General features: G+C 42.0%; 1 protein-coding gene across 3 annotated transcripts in view; it reads right to left on the bottom strand.

Annotated features, from left to right (window-relative positions):
• Positions 1-18,241, bottom strand: part of LOC149310494 (tyrosine-protein kinase Mer-like) — an 85,134-nt gene that overhangs the window by 63,540 nt on the left and 3,353 nt on the right. For all 3 annotated transcript variants that reach the window (XM_089529067.1, XM_089529069.1, XM_089529068.1), the window contains exons 2-4: positions 11,832-12,270; positions 8,001-8,101; positions 6,698-6,868 (exon numbers count right to left, since the gene is read on the bottom strand). In XM_089529067.1, the coding sequence (XP_089385193.1) occupies positions 6,698-6,868; positions 8,001-8,101; positions 11,832-12,270 (711 nt within the window). The remainder of the gene's footprint in view (positions 1-6,697; positions 6,869-8,000; positions 8,102-11,831; positions 12,271-18,241) is intronic.

The raw sequence follows: 18,241 nt of genomic DNA, 5'->3' as shown, positions 1-18,241 counted from the left end.
GTTCTGGTGCCACAACAACCTACAATTCCCAGGATTCCCTAGCACTGAGCCAGGGCAGTTAAAGCTATGTCAAATTGGATATTTTCTGCAGTGTGGATTGGACCTATAGTTTCAAACATATAGAAGATACAATCTACAAAAAGTGACTTTCCCAAACTCTGGAACAAAATGTAGTTGTGTCATAAAGAAAAGCCATCCAATCCATTTTCCCCCCAGCTTGGCTTGTTTCTTGAATGTACACCACAAAAAAAGAACAAAATAAATTGCCAAGTGTCGTTTTACAGTTGGAATAAACATCTCTTCAAGTCTAGCACTTCTTTAACCGCAGGGGAGGCACTTCATGAGAAAGGATCTCTGCTTTTGTTTTGTACAGTACTTTAAAAAAATCAACTCTTTCCTTTGCCAAAAATGTGAGTGAACTCTTTGACAGAACTATTTTAAAACCTGCTTGTGCCTTCTGTTGAGGCTCTGGCTAAGCAGCAAACATTGTTGTGCAATGGAAAAGTTGAACAAGCAGGTTATTACAGTGCAAGGGAGACATGTAATTCCAGAGGATGTGTGCCTATTCTCCAGTCTTCCCCAGTCTGGTACCACCCTAGAGGAATCATAGAAGGCGTTATACTACATTACCAATCAACCCCAGATAGGATGGCTATGCCATCTATGATTATGGGATTTGTAGTCCAACACCTCTGGAAGGTGTTGAGTTAATATGGTTGCTTTATGGTATCTGAGTTTACTAGGTCAGAACAGTGCAGTGTGCCCTTCCCTTACATGGGGACACTTGGACAACTTCAACAGGACAAACACATGGAGAACTTCAACAAGAAAGAAGAAAGTAAAGAAAGTTTGGCTACCAATCCTGAAAAACACCAAAATCAAGACCCAGCAAATGCAAGTGAAAACCACCCAGGGTGAGGAGATTTCCCAACAGACAATGGCGGTTTATACACCGCCTCTTTGGGGCGGCCTGTACCTGCCCCTTTCCCTGACGGATCGGGGCCTCAGCTGCCACAGTGGCAGCCCTGAGGCCCCAATCCACCACTTTTCCAGGCTGCGGGGAAGCGGCAAAAGGCCACTTCCCCACAGCCTGGAAAGGGGTGTCCTTGGGGCTTCAAGCCCCAAGGACACCCTGGCAGCGGTGGGTAACAAGAGAAAGGGGCTGCTTGGCCCCTTTCTCCTTGTGTTGCTGGCATGGCCATTTAAAAGCCGTGTCAGCGACACAAGCGGCAGAAGGAGCCCCGTTTCAGAGCTCCTTCCAGTGCCGCTGAAAGGGTGCCACAAGCGCCCTGCAGCGGCGCAAGGGGCGTCACACGCGTGCCGCTCCATTTGGAGGCGGCGCACATGTGACGTAATCATGGGAGCCCCCGTGTGTACAGGGTGCCACCATGATTACGCCCCCATCATGTGCTAGGGGTGAGGCCAGCATGGACACTGCGTCCTCAGCCAACCCCTAGCACATCACAGGGGCGCCGTATCCGTTGGTCTAGATACCGCCAATGAATCATTAAGTAAATAGACACCCTGAGGCCCTGCCATTCAACAACAGAACAATACACAGACTAACATGGAAATCGCTTCCTCTCAACCAACAGTATATATACCCCACTCTCTTACATGCCAGCATTCTCTGAAGATGCCAGCCACAGCTGCTAACGAAACGTCAGAAATAAACTGTTCTAGAACACAGCCTCCTAACCTAAAAAACCCACCAAAAAAATGAAAGCTTTCGACTTCACATCCCTTGACCTCCTTTCAACTCTTCTCAACTCTCTTAAGCTACCCTTCAACTGCTTTGCACTCAACTCCCCTGAACAGAATTCCTACACTAGCCTTCCAGGTTTTTGGACTTCAGCTCCCAGAATCCCAGACCACTGACCAAGATGGCAGAGGCTCCTGGGAGATGAAGTCCCAAATACTTGGAGGACAAGTGTCTGGGAATCACTGATAGATGAACCAGTAGTATGACTTGGCATAAGACAATGTGCAATGATGTTTCTATGAAATCACTGTTTCTGGCTATGTTAGGGTCATACTTCAGTATTTGGTTCCAAACCCCCTTCTCACTCTTTGGTGGCCCACTAGGTGGCTTTCAGATGTTTTGGACCATGACCATGATCATCCCCTTTCCCTCCACCATTCCCTTTTCCTTTTGTTTCATGTCTTTTAGATTGTAAGCCTGAGGGCAGGGAACTGTCTGATTAAAAACAATAATTGTAAGCCGCCCTGAGAGCCATTAGGGCTGAAGGGCGGGATATAAATGCCTAAATAAATAAATAATAAATAAATGACACACTGTCCAGCTGTCTCAGTTTGGCAAGTAATAGTCCTGATTAATCTTCTGACTTCCCACTTTTACAACAGTTTAAAAAATATCCCACATTTTTTCTCCTCTTCCTCCTCCTCCTCCCATCCCCCCCCCCCCCCCAATCTTCAGGTTACTTTAATTACTGCAAACTGAGTCAAAGTGCCAAAATAGTTTGCACTCAATTAGGTCAATGGATGAAGAAGAGGAAAAGACAGACAGTAATCTTGCCCTTCCCTGTAAGCTCAGGAAAAAGCAAACTGCTGCATTAAGAACTTTTACTGACTTCATCGCCCTTGGATGTGGCTTGGCCACATATGAAGGGCATGCTGTGATTTCCACAATCCCTGATCACTTCCTGACTTTGGCAAGGACCAGAGTTTTAGCAGATTACATTTTGGGACCACATCTCCCAGAATCTTCCAGCCAGCAGGACCACTTGCCATGCTAGCTGGGAGAGTCTAATAGCAATACTGGAAGTAAGGGCCGAAACAGACAGGCCAAAATAAAGCTGTTTCACGTCACTTTGGAAGTATGCTGTTTAAATGTTGCATATGTCCTGAGAGGCTGGAAGCTGTGCCAAAGCCACGCTGCAGTCCTAAGGACTGGAGCGCAGCTTCTGGCCTCTTAAGGTGCATGTGTCATTTAAACAGTATACCTCCAAAGTGATCTGAAGCAGCTTTATTTTGGCCTGTCTGTTTGGGGCCTAAGTTAGACAACTTTCCAAAGCTCTGCCCTAAACTTTCAGTAAAGCTTCAGAAAAGTGGAGGATGCAATCTCATTGCTAATTCTGAAAGTAATATTCACTTGCCAAGCTGGCTGAAATGGCAAAAGATGTCCTGTTCTTTAACCTGGGCAGCAATCTGTTTTGGGATGACTCCACTCTGAGTAGTAACTTTCGCTTCTTATGAAGAAGCAAAACCAAAAGCAACCCAGGGCAGCTAGGTGTCTTTTTTCTGTTATTTCAGTAAAGAGGAAATATTTTCCTTAACAGAAACTAGATCTGCTATGTTCATCCTTTTGTCCCTTCCCCATCTAATTGGGGCATTATTCTGTTCAAGCCCCATTGAAGTGAATAGAAGGTGCACACCAGTAACACTTTGGCTGACATATGGTCTGTGATTTTAACACTGCCACTCTGTATATTGCAGATCTGGATGGTGGATGGAAAAAGCTATTTGTAGACTGCTGGAGTGACCACATTTTTGAAAAGGCAACTTCCTTTAAAAAAAAAGTCAAGACATAAAAAAGCAAGAGCTTAGAAAGCTCTGCCCGAGGTCTACAGCAAATATTTATGTGTATCTTCCAAGGATGTAGGATAATTTCTGAATTACAAGAAATTTCTATTCATTTTACTTGACCAATGCAAAGATGCAAACGCTAGAAGAGGAATGGGCAGTGTAGACCCTGGGACCACATGCAACCAAAAGGTTGTTTTCATGAGGAACACCCAGGACTGCTCTTTTCCTCTCAAAAAAGGTAGAAAATACCTCTTCATGAATATTTTGGGGTGATGATTCATCATTTAAATAGGAATATTTAAAAGCCACTGCACTGGGGGCCTGGTAGTATTTAATATTTAAAAAAAAAATCAGTTTTCAAATCCATGCACCCTTTCATACTATATGATTTCAGCAGAGCAAAATTTTCACAAAGGCTTTGGTTTTCAAAAGCAAAGAATCACACAGCCGCCACCAGCAACCAGATAAGCCCCACATTATCCTTATTTAGAGGGACTGGTCCTATGGGTGTTGTATTTCAAAGGATGTTGTGTGGCTCTCTCAAAACCTCAGGCCCCACAGATTATCTTCTAGAGACACCCCTTACATGTGTGGAACTATGGGTTAGGCTAGAGAGGAATACAAACTCTGGGGCTGTGCAGACCAGCTATTAAGGCTGGACACCCCGATTCCACTCCCATGGCAGCGTGACGTCATGTGCCGCTCCACATAGCTCCTTTTTGCACCCCGGAAAGGCCAGATTTTGGCCAATCAGTTCCCCAACTCAGGTTTTGTAGGTCTATGGTCTTGTTTAGCCTCACTGCTGTTTCACTTCACATTTTATGTCTTTAGCTGATACAAGCTAGTGCAACTCTTGAGTATCTGTTAAAAACCATGCCATTAATTAGCTAGAGTTTCAAGGATGGTGCTAAAGGCTGGCCATGACATGATGGAAAACCATTTCAGCAGACAATGGAGGGAATGTTGTTGTTGTTTTGGCAACAACAACCCCTCTCCCAGGAACCTTAGCTGTTTATTCTGAGCCTTCTGCCTTTCTGTGGCTGCATCTGCACTGCAGAATTAATTCAGTTTGGCACCGCTTTAACTGGCATGGCTCAGTGCTATGGAATTCTGGAGTTTGCAGATTTGTGAGATATTTAGCCTCTGCTCTGAGCTCTGGGGGATAACAAGCCCTGGGATTCCATAGCATTGAGCCATGGCAGTTAAAGTAGTCTCAAACTGCATTAATTCTGCAGTGTAAGTGGAGTCTATGTCTTATTGAACAGTGCTGTGTACACCACAGAACCTATCCTTCATCTCTTTTCAATGGGACTGTTGCCCTCAGAATTGATGGAGCAACCCAATCTGTTGTCACTGTTGAAGTAAATCTTAATTGCCAGTCCAGTCAAGCTCTGTGCAAGACATGGAGGAGCAGCAACCATCTTGATCTTTGCCTCGGGCACTAATGTGTCTTTGGCTGTCTCTGTTGCTGCTGTGGTATTGCAGATTTTTTGGTTAAACAAAGGCTTGTGAAAGTTAGAGGATTCTGGGAATTGTAACCCAAGAGCTAACATTTCTAGGATTTGAGTTAACTATCACAGTAAATAGCACAGTATTGTCTATTTTATTGGCAGCACAGTGGGCCCTTGGTAACCGCTGGGGTTTGGCTCCAAACCCCCCCCCCCTTCCACGGCCCCGCAACCAAAATCCATGGATGCTCAAGTCCCGTTATATGCAATAGTGTCGTTAAATGGTGTCCCTCATAAAATAGCCAAATCAAGGTTTGTTTTTTGGAATTTATATCTTTTTGGAATGTCATGAATGGTTGAATATGTGGATCAAAAATCCGTGAATATTGAGAGCCGACTGTAATTGTTAGCAGCAGTAATAGCATTTATGTAAATATTTACTGAAGGATTTCTATCCCATCTTCCAGCTTTAAAAGCCCTCCATGACACACAAGCAGATTCAGTTGAAATGACATTAGTAAAATATGAACACTAGAAGTTGCCTCACACAAGGCCAGTCCAACGGCCCATCTAGCACAGTGTTTGCTGTTTAACAACAACTTTCTAGGGTTTTCTCCAAAAAACTAGAAATGGCTCCTGTTCTCTTCTTCTGGTTGTCCAGAAGAAGGAATTTCTGCAAGTGTTACTTGTCAGCAGCCAGTTAACAAGCAACACATGATGAAATTCCCATTTCTAATCAACCATTAAAGCTGCAGGAGCCAGTTTCACTCTGGCAACCCTACATGTCTCAAGGAGAGGTCTTTCCCAACTGTTATCTCCTTCTTCAAAGGTGGGTCATCAAGATTTAAATATGAGGCTCCAAGGCATGCAAAACCTAAGGTCTATCAATATTCAAAGTTTAGAAAAATAATTTTCTTAGATGACCACTCCCAGAATCCCCCACAAAGAACAGCCAGTATCCATACTGCCTTGGGGGTTCTGGCAATCCTGATCCAAAACAATAATGGTCCCAAGCTCTGCCACTGAGCTATAGCCTCTTCCTGTAAAACAGTAGTCAACAGCACCATTAAAACAATTTTAAAATGTTATTCCTTCACATTAAAAATGAAGACACCTTCTGACACCTCAAAGCAGACTGCAGTTCACAAACACTTTATGCTAAATGTGGGCCCAAACAGACAGGGCAAAATTAAGCTGCTTTGGGTCACTTTGGAGGTATGCTGTTTAAATGCTGCATGCGTCCTAAGAGGCTGGAAGCCGTGCCAAAGCCATGCTCCAGTCCTAAGGACTAGAGCACAGCTTTGGCACAGCTTCCGGCCTCTTAAGATGTGTGTGTCTGAAGCAGCTTTATTTTGGCCTATCTGTTCTTGCCCTGTATTAGCCTTTAAGCTACCACAAGGTGCATAGTTATTTTGATGAAACAGGTTAAAACACATACATCACACCTACATCAGTTTTCTGCCCAGTAATAACAGAATAGGTATGGCTGAACGAAATACAACCATCATAGTGTCGATTTCTTTTCTTGTAACATGGACATATCTAGCAAACCCAAAAGTTTCTTATTCAGTTACCTGATTATTACATTTTTGGATTGAGTGCCCAGAGGGAATTTTGACAGTCGCCTTTTTTGGCGCACAATAGAAAATCACAGGCATAAAAACTACAGTCTCATGTTGGAACCATTGTAGCACTTCACTCACCTGGCATGATCAAGACAGATGGAGATACTTCTTTCTTAGAAATTAAGCTGCTGTTCCAATGCCAGCGAATCTCAACAGGCTCAGGAGGTCCCACTGCTTCACAGGTGAGATTGAATGGTGTATTTCGGGTGACATTCAGCCCCTGGGGCTGCTTAATGAAGTATGGCAGCCCTGTATGCAACAGAAAGGAGTGAGTTGTTGGGAAGGCTTAAATGGCAAAGAGAAAGGCAGGGACTAAATCTGCCTTTCTCCAGTCTGGTACTCTCTACACCAGAGGAGGGCAAAGTGTGGCCCACGGGTCACATATAGCCAATGAGACCCCGCCCCCCCCAAACCCTCTCAAACACTCCTAGATTCTCTCCCAATTTTTCAAATTTGTTTTCAGGTGGAATTTGAGGTGAGTTTTTGGCCCACAAACTGCCCCAAATCTCCCAAAATCACCTAAAAAGAAAATATGCTTCACTAAAGCCACATCCCCCAAACCTTCCCAAAACAGACAAAAAACCCCAACCAAAATGGTGGCAGAAATTGACAGCACATGACTTTGGGTGTGTTTCTGTGTCCTGCTGGGCAAGTGCAAGAAATAAAAATGGCCCCTGCTCTATTTGCACTTGCCCATCCCTGCTCTAGATGACTTGGACTACATCTCCCATAATCTGTGGGCATTGGCCATGTTAGATGGAGACTGCAAATGCTGTACTTCAAAACAAGTGAAGGACACCAGGTCACCTTTCTTTGGTCTAAAGAGTGGGAATAAAAATGAAAAGGAATCTTTCTTCACCATCATTCTGGGGCCAGATAGATAACATATGTGGAGGGGTGGGGGTAATAAGGATTTCTGAGAATTCCCCCCCAACCCATCTCCCAAAATCTGTGCAAAAGGTATCAAACTTTTGAGAGACATAGCAATCAATGTATCTGCTTCCTCTTTTTAAGAATAATTTCACAAATTCATTCTATCCTCAATCCGTTTCCCTCCTACTTCTCCAATTGTCACAGGACACCAGTGGCAGCTGGTGGCTTCCATGTCAATGGAGCAGTAAGTCTGCTATGAGTTCTAAGGGACTTATCCAAGGAGGTAAACCCAAGCCTCAAAATAGGTTCACCATCTGGGATAGTCCTTTTAAAATTCAGACAAGAGCATATTCATTGCCAGTCACTTTTTGCTTGCGTTTTACTCTGCACCACACTTTTCTCATGCCAAAATGAGACTGAAGGCAGCACTTTCTGTGCAAAATTATGAAGGACAACAATTCATCAACAATATCTTGTCACTGGGTGATGTTTCCAAATCTAAGCTTACCTTCCAGCAAAACCAAAATAGGATCTGATACTATTTCATCGCTGTTGACTTTCAATTTGCATCTATAAGACCCATTATCAGAGCGCTGGACATTGTTTATACTGCAAGAAGAAGAGGAGAAAGGAAGACTTATAAGGCAATCAATGTTTACTCTGTGACTTAGCCAAGGAATTAATAAGTCCAAAATAATTCTGCAGTATTTTAAGACTGATAAAAAATAAATACCGTATGAAGGCAATGAAAGGAGCTGTATGAATCCACATGGAAAAAATGTGCTGGGAATAACCTAGCTTTTTACTGGCATTCCCAAAATTGAAGTGTTCCCACTCAGATCAGTGATCAGTGGTGCAGTTTAAGGTGGACCTTGGGGCTGAAACTGAGAGCATCTCTACCAGCTGTGCTCCAAATGACAGCCAGAGGTTGACACAGTAAGGACAAACAGGCCCAACACCGGGATCTAGACTGGGAATTATATTCTGAAGCCCACCATGGTTAACGCTGCTCACCACACTATCCTTTCTTTCTTCTTACATTTTATAGTTAGAGGATAGCTAATGGGTGCACTGCCTAAATATCCTACAGGCACCAGATCCAATCTGATCTTGGAAGCAAAGGAAGGATTGTTTGGGTTGTTTTAGGAAGATGATCACATCATTTGTGAAGAGATTTAATTTATGGGTTGTTCTTCCTATTTTGGGACCCCTTATGTTTTCATTTTTTCTGACTGAGGTGGCTAAGGATTCTATTGCAATAGCAAATAACAGTGGAGATAAGGGGGATCTTTAATTAGCTCCCCTTTGGAGCCTAAAGGTAGAGGAGTTTATTCTATTGACATCTCTTCAATTATCTTGAAAGGATGGCAGTGTGTCCTCAGTGTCGGCCAGCTACTTCTAGGAAGTAAGTGCCCCTCCCCTGTCTTGGCACCCAGCTTTTAGACTTGGAGAGGCCACTGTCATCAGGAGCTGTAAATTCTTGACTCCTCTGTATTTGAATCTTCTGACTTCAGAGAGTGGGTTATGACATTCCCTATAAGTCAACAGATGACTTGAAGGCACACACACATAGATAATGGGCATGTACATAGTCAAAGATGCTCACATTAAAAATATTTATCCATCACAAGAAAATGGTACTTATTCCCAAGTAAATGGGTTTCACGTCAAGGCAGCAGAAGCAAACACCACCTGAGCAGTAAAAGCAGACACCTGCTGTAGTCATGATGGTGCTATGGTCTGAGTGGGTTTGATAAACAAAGTGGGACATATTTAGAGTATTTTTTTTTAAAAAAAAGGTTTGACAGTTTTTTCCTTTTCTGCTTTAACCTATCAGGACTGTGGAAACATTTGCAAAGCATGAAAAAAGAGACATTATTTGTTTCACAACTGGTGACATAATACACATGGCCATCTAAAGTGCTCACCCGTAATAGCATTAAATCCAGGGGCTTAAATCAACTTAACTTCTTACTTATCTACCTCACTGGCAACTACAGTTGCAAGTAATATCGGCATACAGAGGTAGCAAAAACTGATGTGTTTGCAAGAAGGAAGGATGGCCTTCTAGAACGACTACTGGCCACGGTGGTAAGGAGATTCTGGGAGTTTTACTTCAAAAAGTATTTCCCAAACTCTCAACCTGATCCCATGCCCTAAGCAACTGTTAATCTGCACTTGGACAGGCTATAAATTTTGTAAGGCAGTGGTTTTCAGCCTTTGTTTATCCATATGTCTGAGACTTCAGTTCCCAGAACCCTTGCCCTTTGGCATGCCATGCCAGCTGGGGCTTCTAGGAACTGTAGGCCAAAATATCTAGAGGACGAAATATTGAGAACCATTGCTGTAAGTCCATTTCTGAATACCTTGTTTGTACCTCCCTCCATCACCATCTTAAACTCACCTTTAACATCTTACACAGATGCAGCTCTGTCACTGGTATAACTCCAAGGTCATTGTAATACAATTTGTGCAATAGGTCCAGAGGAGAAACCATTTCAGTCTGTTGTGCTTTACAATGTGAAGAAACTTCACTAGCAGATCAGAGTGAGAAAGAGCTAAATAGAAGGTTCTAGTTGGTGCATATCAACTTAGAGGTCTTAACTGTTTCATCTACTGCCAGTAAGTTGGTGTTATCATCTAACAGTTAATAAACTGTCTATGTTAATAATTTAATGATCACTCTCAGCACTTTTGACATCTAAATTTGCTTTGATCTCACTGTCAACATCCTACTTCCAAGTTTAAGCTACCTAAAGTTCAAGATGCCCGAACCTTCATATATACTGCATGCATCTGAGGAAGTGGGCTATAGTTCACAAAAGCATTGTCACAATAAATTGTATGTCTTAAAGGTGCCCAGTACAATTTGTGAAAACTAATTTCCTTGCTGCTTTGCAAGAGTTGCTTTGCAACTAAAATAGATCCATTTAACATAGAATAACAGAATCCCAGAGTTGGAAGAGACCACAAGGGCCATCCAGTCCAACCCCCTGCCATGCAGGAACTCTCAATCAAAGCATCCCTGACAGATGGCCATCCAGCCTCTGTTTAAAGACCTCCAAGGAAGGAGACCCCATCACACATTATATAAAAAATCTAATGCTACAACATACTGCCCTGTGTTGAAAAAGACTCTCTACCCTCCAACCCTTTCTTGTGGGCACAACAGAGACAAGACTAGACACAATACAAGGCAGTGCTTGAACCATGTGATCTTCCTCCCCCACTGCTTAGTACAGGGGTAGGCAATCTTTTTGAGCCGGGGGCCGGGTTGCTGTCCCTCAGACAACTGGGGGGCCGAAGCCAAAAAGTAAATAATTAAATAATTTTTAAAAATTAAATATATAAATAAACCGGGACAGATGTAGGACAAAATTGTCAAATGGAAGACACTTTAAAAAAAAAATGGAGGACACGCGAAAAAAATTGCTGATTTTTAAAAAAATGTTAATATAAATGCATGTTTCTGAGGCTTCTATAGACAATTGCCCCCCAAAGGCCCCGGCGGCAATCGGCGTCAGGACCGGGCTGGGGCCAGTCCCAAGGCCTCACCGGGCCGCATCCGGCCCGCGGGCCGCAGGTTGCCTACCCCTGGCTTAGTAAGACTACACAAAATAGCAATTAAGCTAAGTAAAAGTTACAGTTACACTTCAAAATTAGTTCATTTTTTTCTTCTTAAAATGCAATCCAAATGTAAAATAGTTATGCCTTTGCTACTAGAAAAGGGAATGAATTATGAGCAACTCATTGTTGGCAACTAATGACTTCCCTGAGTTTAGAAATTTTATTTTATGGACAGAAACTCCCAGAATCCCCCAGCCAGCATGTCCATCAAGATCCTATGACTCTACCAGTGTAGTTACACCAGAAGCAATTGTAGCAACAGCAGCAGCATTAAACAAATGAAAACAAAAATGCAGTGATGATGGGGAAAACGAAGATGGAGACAAAGGGCTAATCCAGCTATTCCATGGATGTCTAAGCTTGGACTTGGGGATGGGAGGAAAAACTATAGGAGAGCTGATGTGAAAAATTGGCTGTGACACAGGCAATTTTCCAAGACATCTTTCCTATAGTGCTTTGGGTCCAAGGATCTCCCCACATTGAAGCCTACCTTTCATGGAACAGACAACTCAGCAGGAGGAAGCTCTTGCCTCCTCCTCCTCTTTGCATGACCAGAGAGACTGGTCTACAAGTAGTTCCACAAGAAGTTTGCTAAGAGGATCCTGACATAGTAGTGGTGGTAGTGCAAAAATTTAACTTTTCCCACTCTTTGGTTGAAGGACATAATTGGATGCAATCCAATCTGGGTTTAAATTCTATATAGGTTATTTACCTGAAGGTAGAGATCATGGCAATATCTTCATTATCATCAAATTGGTAATACTGGCTGGCTATCCTGTCAGCATCAAGAAGCTCCTTCCCATTCTTCCACAAGGAAATAACTGCAGAATCTTGGTTGATTAGTGATTTAGGAACACTGATAGAGCAATTAAATTTTATGTCCATATGTTCAGCAATTTGTATCCTTCCTACTGTAGGATTAAACTTAATGGACCAAAGAGGGTGTGTTCCATCACCCTCAGGAGAGGTGAATGTATTAGCTTTTATCGTCCTGGACTCCATTGGACGTGCTGATGCATAGATTGTGGAAGTCTTACTTATCTCATCAAGAAGGGAGCGGGTTAATCGGTGTACAGTCTTTGAATCCTCTGAAGGTGAACTTGATTTTGAGGATAATGACATGTCCAACCTCTCTGAACCTTCAATAAGATCTGCAAATTAAGACATAAAGTTAAGATTTTTTGTTTTGCTCAAGATTGTCATCACACAAGGCCTACCCAACTTCTTTTGTTGTCTGAGATACACCAGCAAATGGCACCTGTGCCCAGCAAATAACGTAGTATCTAAGCTAAGTATGTGCACTGCAGTTTGACACCTCTTTAACTGCAATGGCTTAATGTTACAGAATTTGTAATTCTATGAGATATTTAGTCTTCTCTGCCAGACTAACTCTGCAGAGTGGCAGCAGCCTTCGTCAAACAGTTCTGGCACATGTGACAGAGAGTCTCACAAGCCTGTCTCCTGCCTTCCTGGCATTAAAAATACAATAAAAGTTAAATATAGGGTAATATAACTGTAGGAGCCAGTGTGGTATAGTGGTTTGAGCATTGGACTGTGACTCTGGAGATGAGGATTCGAATCTCCGTTGGCCCATGGAAACCCACTGGGTGACCTTGTGTGAGTCACACACTCTCAGCCCCAGAAAACCCAGTGAAAGGTTCACTTTAAGGTTACTGAAAGTCAGAAATGACTTGAAGGCACACAACAACAAAAAGTTTATAGAGCTTAGAAAGGTATATATGAGAATCTTGAGCATGTAGGAAGAGGAAAAACTACTCAAATAGGAGTATGCAAACTGATCATGTAGCATCTTTGAAAATGAGTCTACGGAAGCTTAGCTACAACAGCTTTCACTATGGAATTCAGGGAACTGTAGCTTGTTGTGGCACCAGAGCTCTGATTAGATGGGAAGATGTCACTTGACTGTTTTCCACACTTTCTAACTATTTCTTGGACCACCATTATTTCATCATTCTGTGCATCATCATAAAGACATCTTTCTGTTCATGTTCTTGCAACTGTCAAGCAACCTTGACTTTCCATTCACAGCCTAACTACCCCACAATCTGGGAGCAGAGCCAGGGTGATGAGATGTCCTCCTTTTCCAGGACACATCCTACATTTCAACCTTCTGTCCAAGAGGAATTTCAAAAATTTGAGCATGATTAAGAAGCATACATTTACTTTCATATTACAGTGGTCCCTTGATATCTGCCGGGGGTTAGTTCCAGGACGCACATACACACACACACACACACACACACACACACACACACCTGTAGATAGCAAAATCTGTGGATGATCAAGTCCCATTAGATACAATGCCATAGTAAAATGGTGTCCCTTATATAAAATGGCAAACTCAAGGTTTGCTTTTTGGAATGTATATATTTTTGAATATTTTCAAGCTGTGGACACTTGAATTTGTGGATAAAAAAAAATCCATGGATACAGAGGGCTGACTGTAGTGTGGTTTAGCTTTTATTTTTTAATGGCCTACATTTTTCTTGAATGTCCTACATTTTGCTGTGCCTTGTCCTCCTTTGCGATTAGGATATCTGATCACTTTGGGCAGAGCTTGTTCTCCAAAAGGAAACAGATGAGGAATGTTCCATACTAGATCTTGTTTTCTATATGGAAGAAAGGTTTTTTCCAGAGAAGCATTTAGTCATTTGAACCCCTGACATGCAGTCTAAAGTGATGCAATGCAGGTGCAGATTCAGCACTTTAACTGAGTCTTTGCTTTCCAAGAGTGATCAAAATGCAGTCTGCACGTCCATGCATCCCAGTGCACTCCTGCTTTTGAACTCCTGGGTCTGTCTTAAACTCTGTGAAGCCCCACAATATAATGCCCACAAAGTGCTCAAAACCACAGTATGTAGCCGCAGAACTATTCAAACCTTACCCTAGTCTCCAGCCCCCACCTGAATATTTGCTGAAAATCCCAAAAGCATCTGGTCACATCTGAAAGTGTTTGGGTTTTTTTTGGCAGTTTTTCAGCCAAAAATCATGAGATGTGCCTCATAAAAGGGGTACAGTTCCCCCCCCCCCCGGTTTACACTGAGTACAGACACACATGTTTGAGTGGCATGATGACACCAACGGGGAGAAAGTAGTTGAATATATAAACTCAGAGTCAGAGGTGTCCGATTACACCAGGCATCCCCAGTCTAAGCCCCTCCAGATGTTTTTAATTACAACCCCTATTAGCCCCAGCCAGCATACCTAAAGATCAAGTGTGATGGGAGTTACTATCAAAAACATCTCTAAGGCACCAGACTGATAGCTGTTTAAAAAATATCTTGATTCACATTTATAATGTCCAAATATTGTTTTCGCTTCTTATTTTCAATATTTTTTTCCTTTGAAGAGATTAATGAAGTAATTATAAAATTCTTATTAATGTTTACTTGGTCTATATGGGTTAGTTTTCCTTCTTGAATTTTAATGATTATTATTTTCTCTTTTTCTTTCCTTATTTTTTTGTGCTAGCCATTTACCCAGTTTGTTCACGTGTTGAAAATATTGCTGTCCAGCATATTTAACTTTCTTTTCTATTTGTCCTGTCATTTCTAATGATAGGCATTTTTATAAGGTTTTTATTTTATCATGTATTTTTTATTTCAGGGGTTTTCCTGTCATCCTTGTTCTTTTTTCTTAATTTGATTTTCTATTTTTTGGTGTTTTCTCTTTCATTTTATTCCCAACAGCTTCCAAATAAAACTGTAAGCCAACTCTTTTAAAAATTGATTAAAATATACAGTATGCTCCAGAGACAGAACTCATCCCTGTGACATTACTAGCCATGCTTTCATAGGCAAAGTGTGGTGGGCTGCAATGTAATGCAGGGAGGAACACCAAATCAAGAAAATGCCATATTCCACAAAACTGAAATGCCACATGCTGAGATATGCTTAATAATTAACTAAAATTTTGCCTGAACTTTGCCTTTGCAGAACTGTAAAATATTTCTAAGGCTGTTCAAGGAGCATCATCCAACACTGTTTAAGTTTAAATAGCAAAATATTCCCATCAAGCATGAATGATTTCTCTGCAGTTAAAACAAAGCAGGCTATGAAAGAACAACTCCAGCAAGTTTAAATTAGCAAAAGATCTGCAAAAGAACAATGCTTCACATATATGGGGCCCATTTCTGGCTTACCCAAAGCAAACCCAACAACTGCTAAATGCTTAGAACTTCCACATTTCTCTCAGAACTGGGACTAAAAATAGATACAACTAAAACAATAATAATGGGTGGAATCTCATCAAAAGCTGCAGCCCAAGCTCTGACAGACATTTTTGCAAGGGTAGGGCGGCCTTTAGAAATCCTGACAGATGTTGGGATAAATTTCAAGTCCATGGTGGTCATACAACCCCTGCTAGAACATGGTGTACACCATCTTACTTTGGTCCAATACCATCACCAAATGGGTTGGTTGAGGGATTTAATGTGACACTAGGGTCTATGATATACAAGTTCATGAATGAATGTTCCAATGACTAAGACTTGCTTCTACAGCAACTATTGTTTGCCTAAAGGTCTGTGTCACACCCACCCTTAGGTTATTCACCCTTTGAGCTCATCTATGGTCATAAAATGAAAGGGCCATTACAGCTTGTAGATAGTGGAGGGGGGCTCTGCCTTCTTCAAAGACTACTATGATTGATTTTGTGACCAATCTGTCATGCAACAGACATGAATCTGATTTCAGCATCTCAGCCAGATCTTGAGATACCGTTTGCTGAAATCAAGAAGCGACATCGGACTGCTCATGGTGAAGATATTTGTTTTCAGTTCAATAAGCTGAGGAGCAAGAGTGGCTTGAAGATGCTTTTTTATGATCAAGCTGAAGGTAGTAGCCTGGAGGATGTTAAACAACTTCCAAGGCTCAACCCTAAGCAGTGCAAACAGTTCTCCCAACTGACAAGCAAGTTCACTGCCCTGTTTTCACCTGGCCAGGGATGTTTCCTAAATGTCTGCTAACTGACAGTATAGCTAATACATAGTATGGTGTATTTGCATGTATGTTTTAACTCTGTTCTTTCCTATGTTACAGAATGAAATCACAGCTGGTGTGGTTCCAATCTGAGATTTGGATGTGTGTGTGTGATAATGGGCTCTCCCATTATTTGGGCAACACAGCTGAGGGCTATGGCCTTCCCTTTAGGTAAGCAAAGGATTAATGATGTGTTGGTTTTAAATTACATTTATTGGATTCAGCTCCTAAGAGAGAACTGCTCAGTGAGATGACAGCTTGTGGTAAAGTACCAAAGCTTCAAGATGTTTAAATCAACAGACAATCTGAAGGCACATATGCACACATAAGCACAGGTAAGAGCCAGCCTGGTGTCGTGATTTGAGTACTGGACTTGGACTGCAGGAGTCCAGGATCTCCATTCAGCCATGGAAACCCACCTTGGGCAAGTCACACTATCTCATCCTCAAGGCAAGGCAATGGCAAGTCCCCACTGTTTCTATGTATTCATTGGGTGGTATGAATACCATACGTGGACAAGTTGAGCGTGTAGGCTCTCTTTCTATTACTGGGGATCCTGCAAAATCCTTTTACTGGGGATTTTGCTCATGCAAACAGAGTTCATGAGTTCATGTTTGTAGTTGTTGTGTACCTTCAACATGTTTCTGATTTATGACGAACCTAAGGCAAACCTATCACAGAGTGTTCTGGGGCTGAGAGTATATGACTCACCCAAAGCCACCCAGTGGGTTTCCATGGCTGAGCAGGAAATTGAACCCTGGTCTCCAGAGTCAAAGTTCAACACCAATACCACTACACCACACTGGACTTTTGTACATGCAGCTTTTGGCTGAACTTGCCGAGAGCGGACACAGGGTGTGATCTGCTCATCTTCTCCACTTGCTGCATTTTTTGACTCCTGTTAAATTAAATGTAACTGTGTCTATATCATGATTCTACTAAAATTCAGCCTTCCTCTAAGTGATAGTGAGTGGGGAATTTCATTAAAAAGTGAGTGGGGGATACAGTGGATGGTGACCTGGAATACTCCACACTGCCAGCACATTCCATGCCTTATTTACTTCAATAGGAGAGACTGAAGCATAGATTTAGCACTCCCATAGAAATCAAATCAGCAGAAATATATTTAATATGGATTTGAAAGACATCCTAAGCAGAGGTGCCTGGTAGCATGGAGGTTCTATCCACACTGCAGAAATAACCCAGTTGCACACCGCTTTAACTGCCATGTCTCAATGCTATGGAATTCTGGGAAATGTAGTCTGACAGAGAATGCTAAATGCCTCACAAAACTACAATTCCCAGAATTCTATATCATTGAGCCATGGCAGTTAAGGTGGCATGAGACTGGATTATTTCTGCAGGCCATGTGGTGCATCTGCTCAAGTTTTAGTCCACACCTCAAGAGATCTATCCTTGGTGCTGAATTCTACCCCTCCCAAACAGGTTCGGCCCCTGGGATAACACCTTTCAAGTTCAGAGTACAGTGGGTCCTTGTTATCCACTGGGGTTTGGTTCCAGGACCCCGGGTGGATAACAAAATCCATGGATGCCCAAGTCCCATTAAATATAATGGAAAAGGGAAATGGTGTCTCTAATATAAAATGGGAAATCAAGGTTTGGTATTTGGAATTTATATTTTTAAAAATATATTTTCAAGACATGGATGCTTGAAACTGTAGATAAAAAAAATCCATGGATAAAGAGGGCTGACTGTAAAACCCAGAGCAAATTCACAAAGCCACCAGCATAATGTTAAAACTTTATGTAACTCTATGTTTGCTAAAAAATAATCTTCCAAATTAAGTTATCTTTCAGCAATTTTATTTGCTCATTAGAAGATGGCTTTCTGTAACCTTTAATTAAAATGGCAAATGACTTTCTGTTAAACAGTCCCTCCCTTTTTATATTCAAATTGCTGCCCAAGAGGATCAGAGGGTTCTTTCAAATGGGTTTACTAAAGGGTGCTTGTCTGGTAAACATCAGTAGTCTCTTTCTCTAATCTAGGGCAGATTTCCCCCTTTCTCAAGGATGCAGAAGTGAAAATGAAGTAAATGTAGCTTTAATCCTCATCTGTGCCATGTAACTTTTTCTTTTACAGACAAAAATATCTGAAACAAAA

The sequence above is a fragment of the Sceloporus occidentalis genome, unplaced genomic scaffold, assembly GCF_023333645.1.
Source record: "Sceloporus occidentalis isolate IW3139 unplaced genomic scaffold, rSceOcc1.0.p SCAF_6, whole genome shotgun sequence".
Lineage (NCBI taxonomy): Eukaryota > Metazoa > Chordata > Lepidosauria > Squamata > Phrynosomatidae > Sceloporus > Sceloporus occidentalis.
The sequence above is the reverse complement of the archived record's forward strand: the minus strand, read 5'-3'. Positions and strand labels throughout refer to the sequence as shown.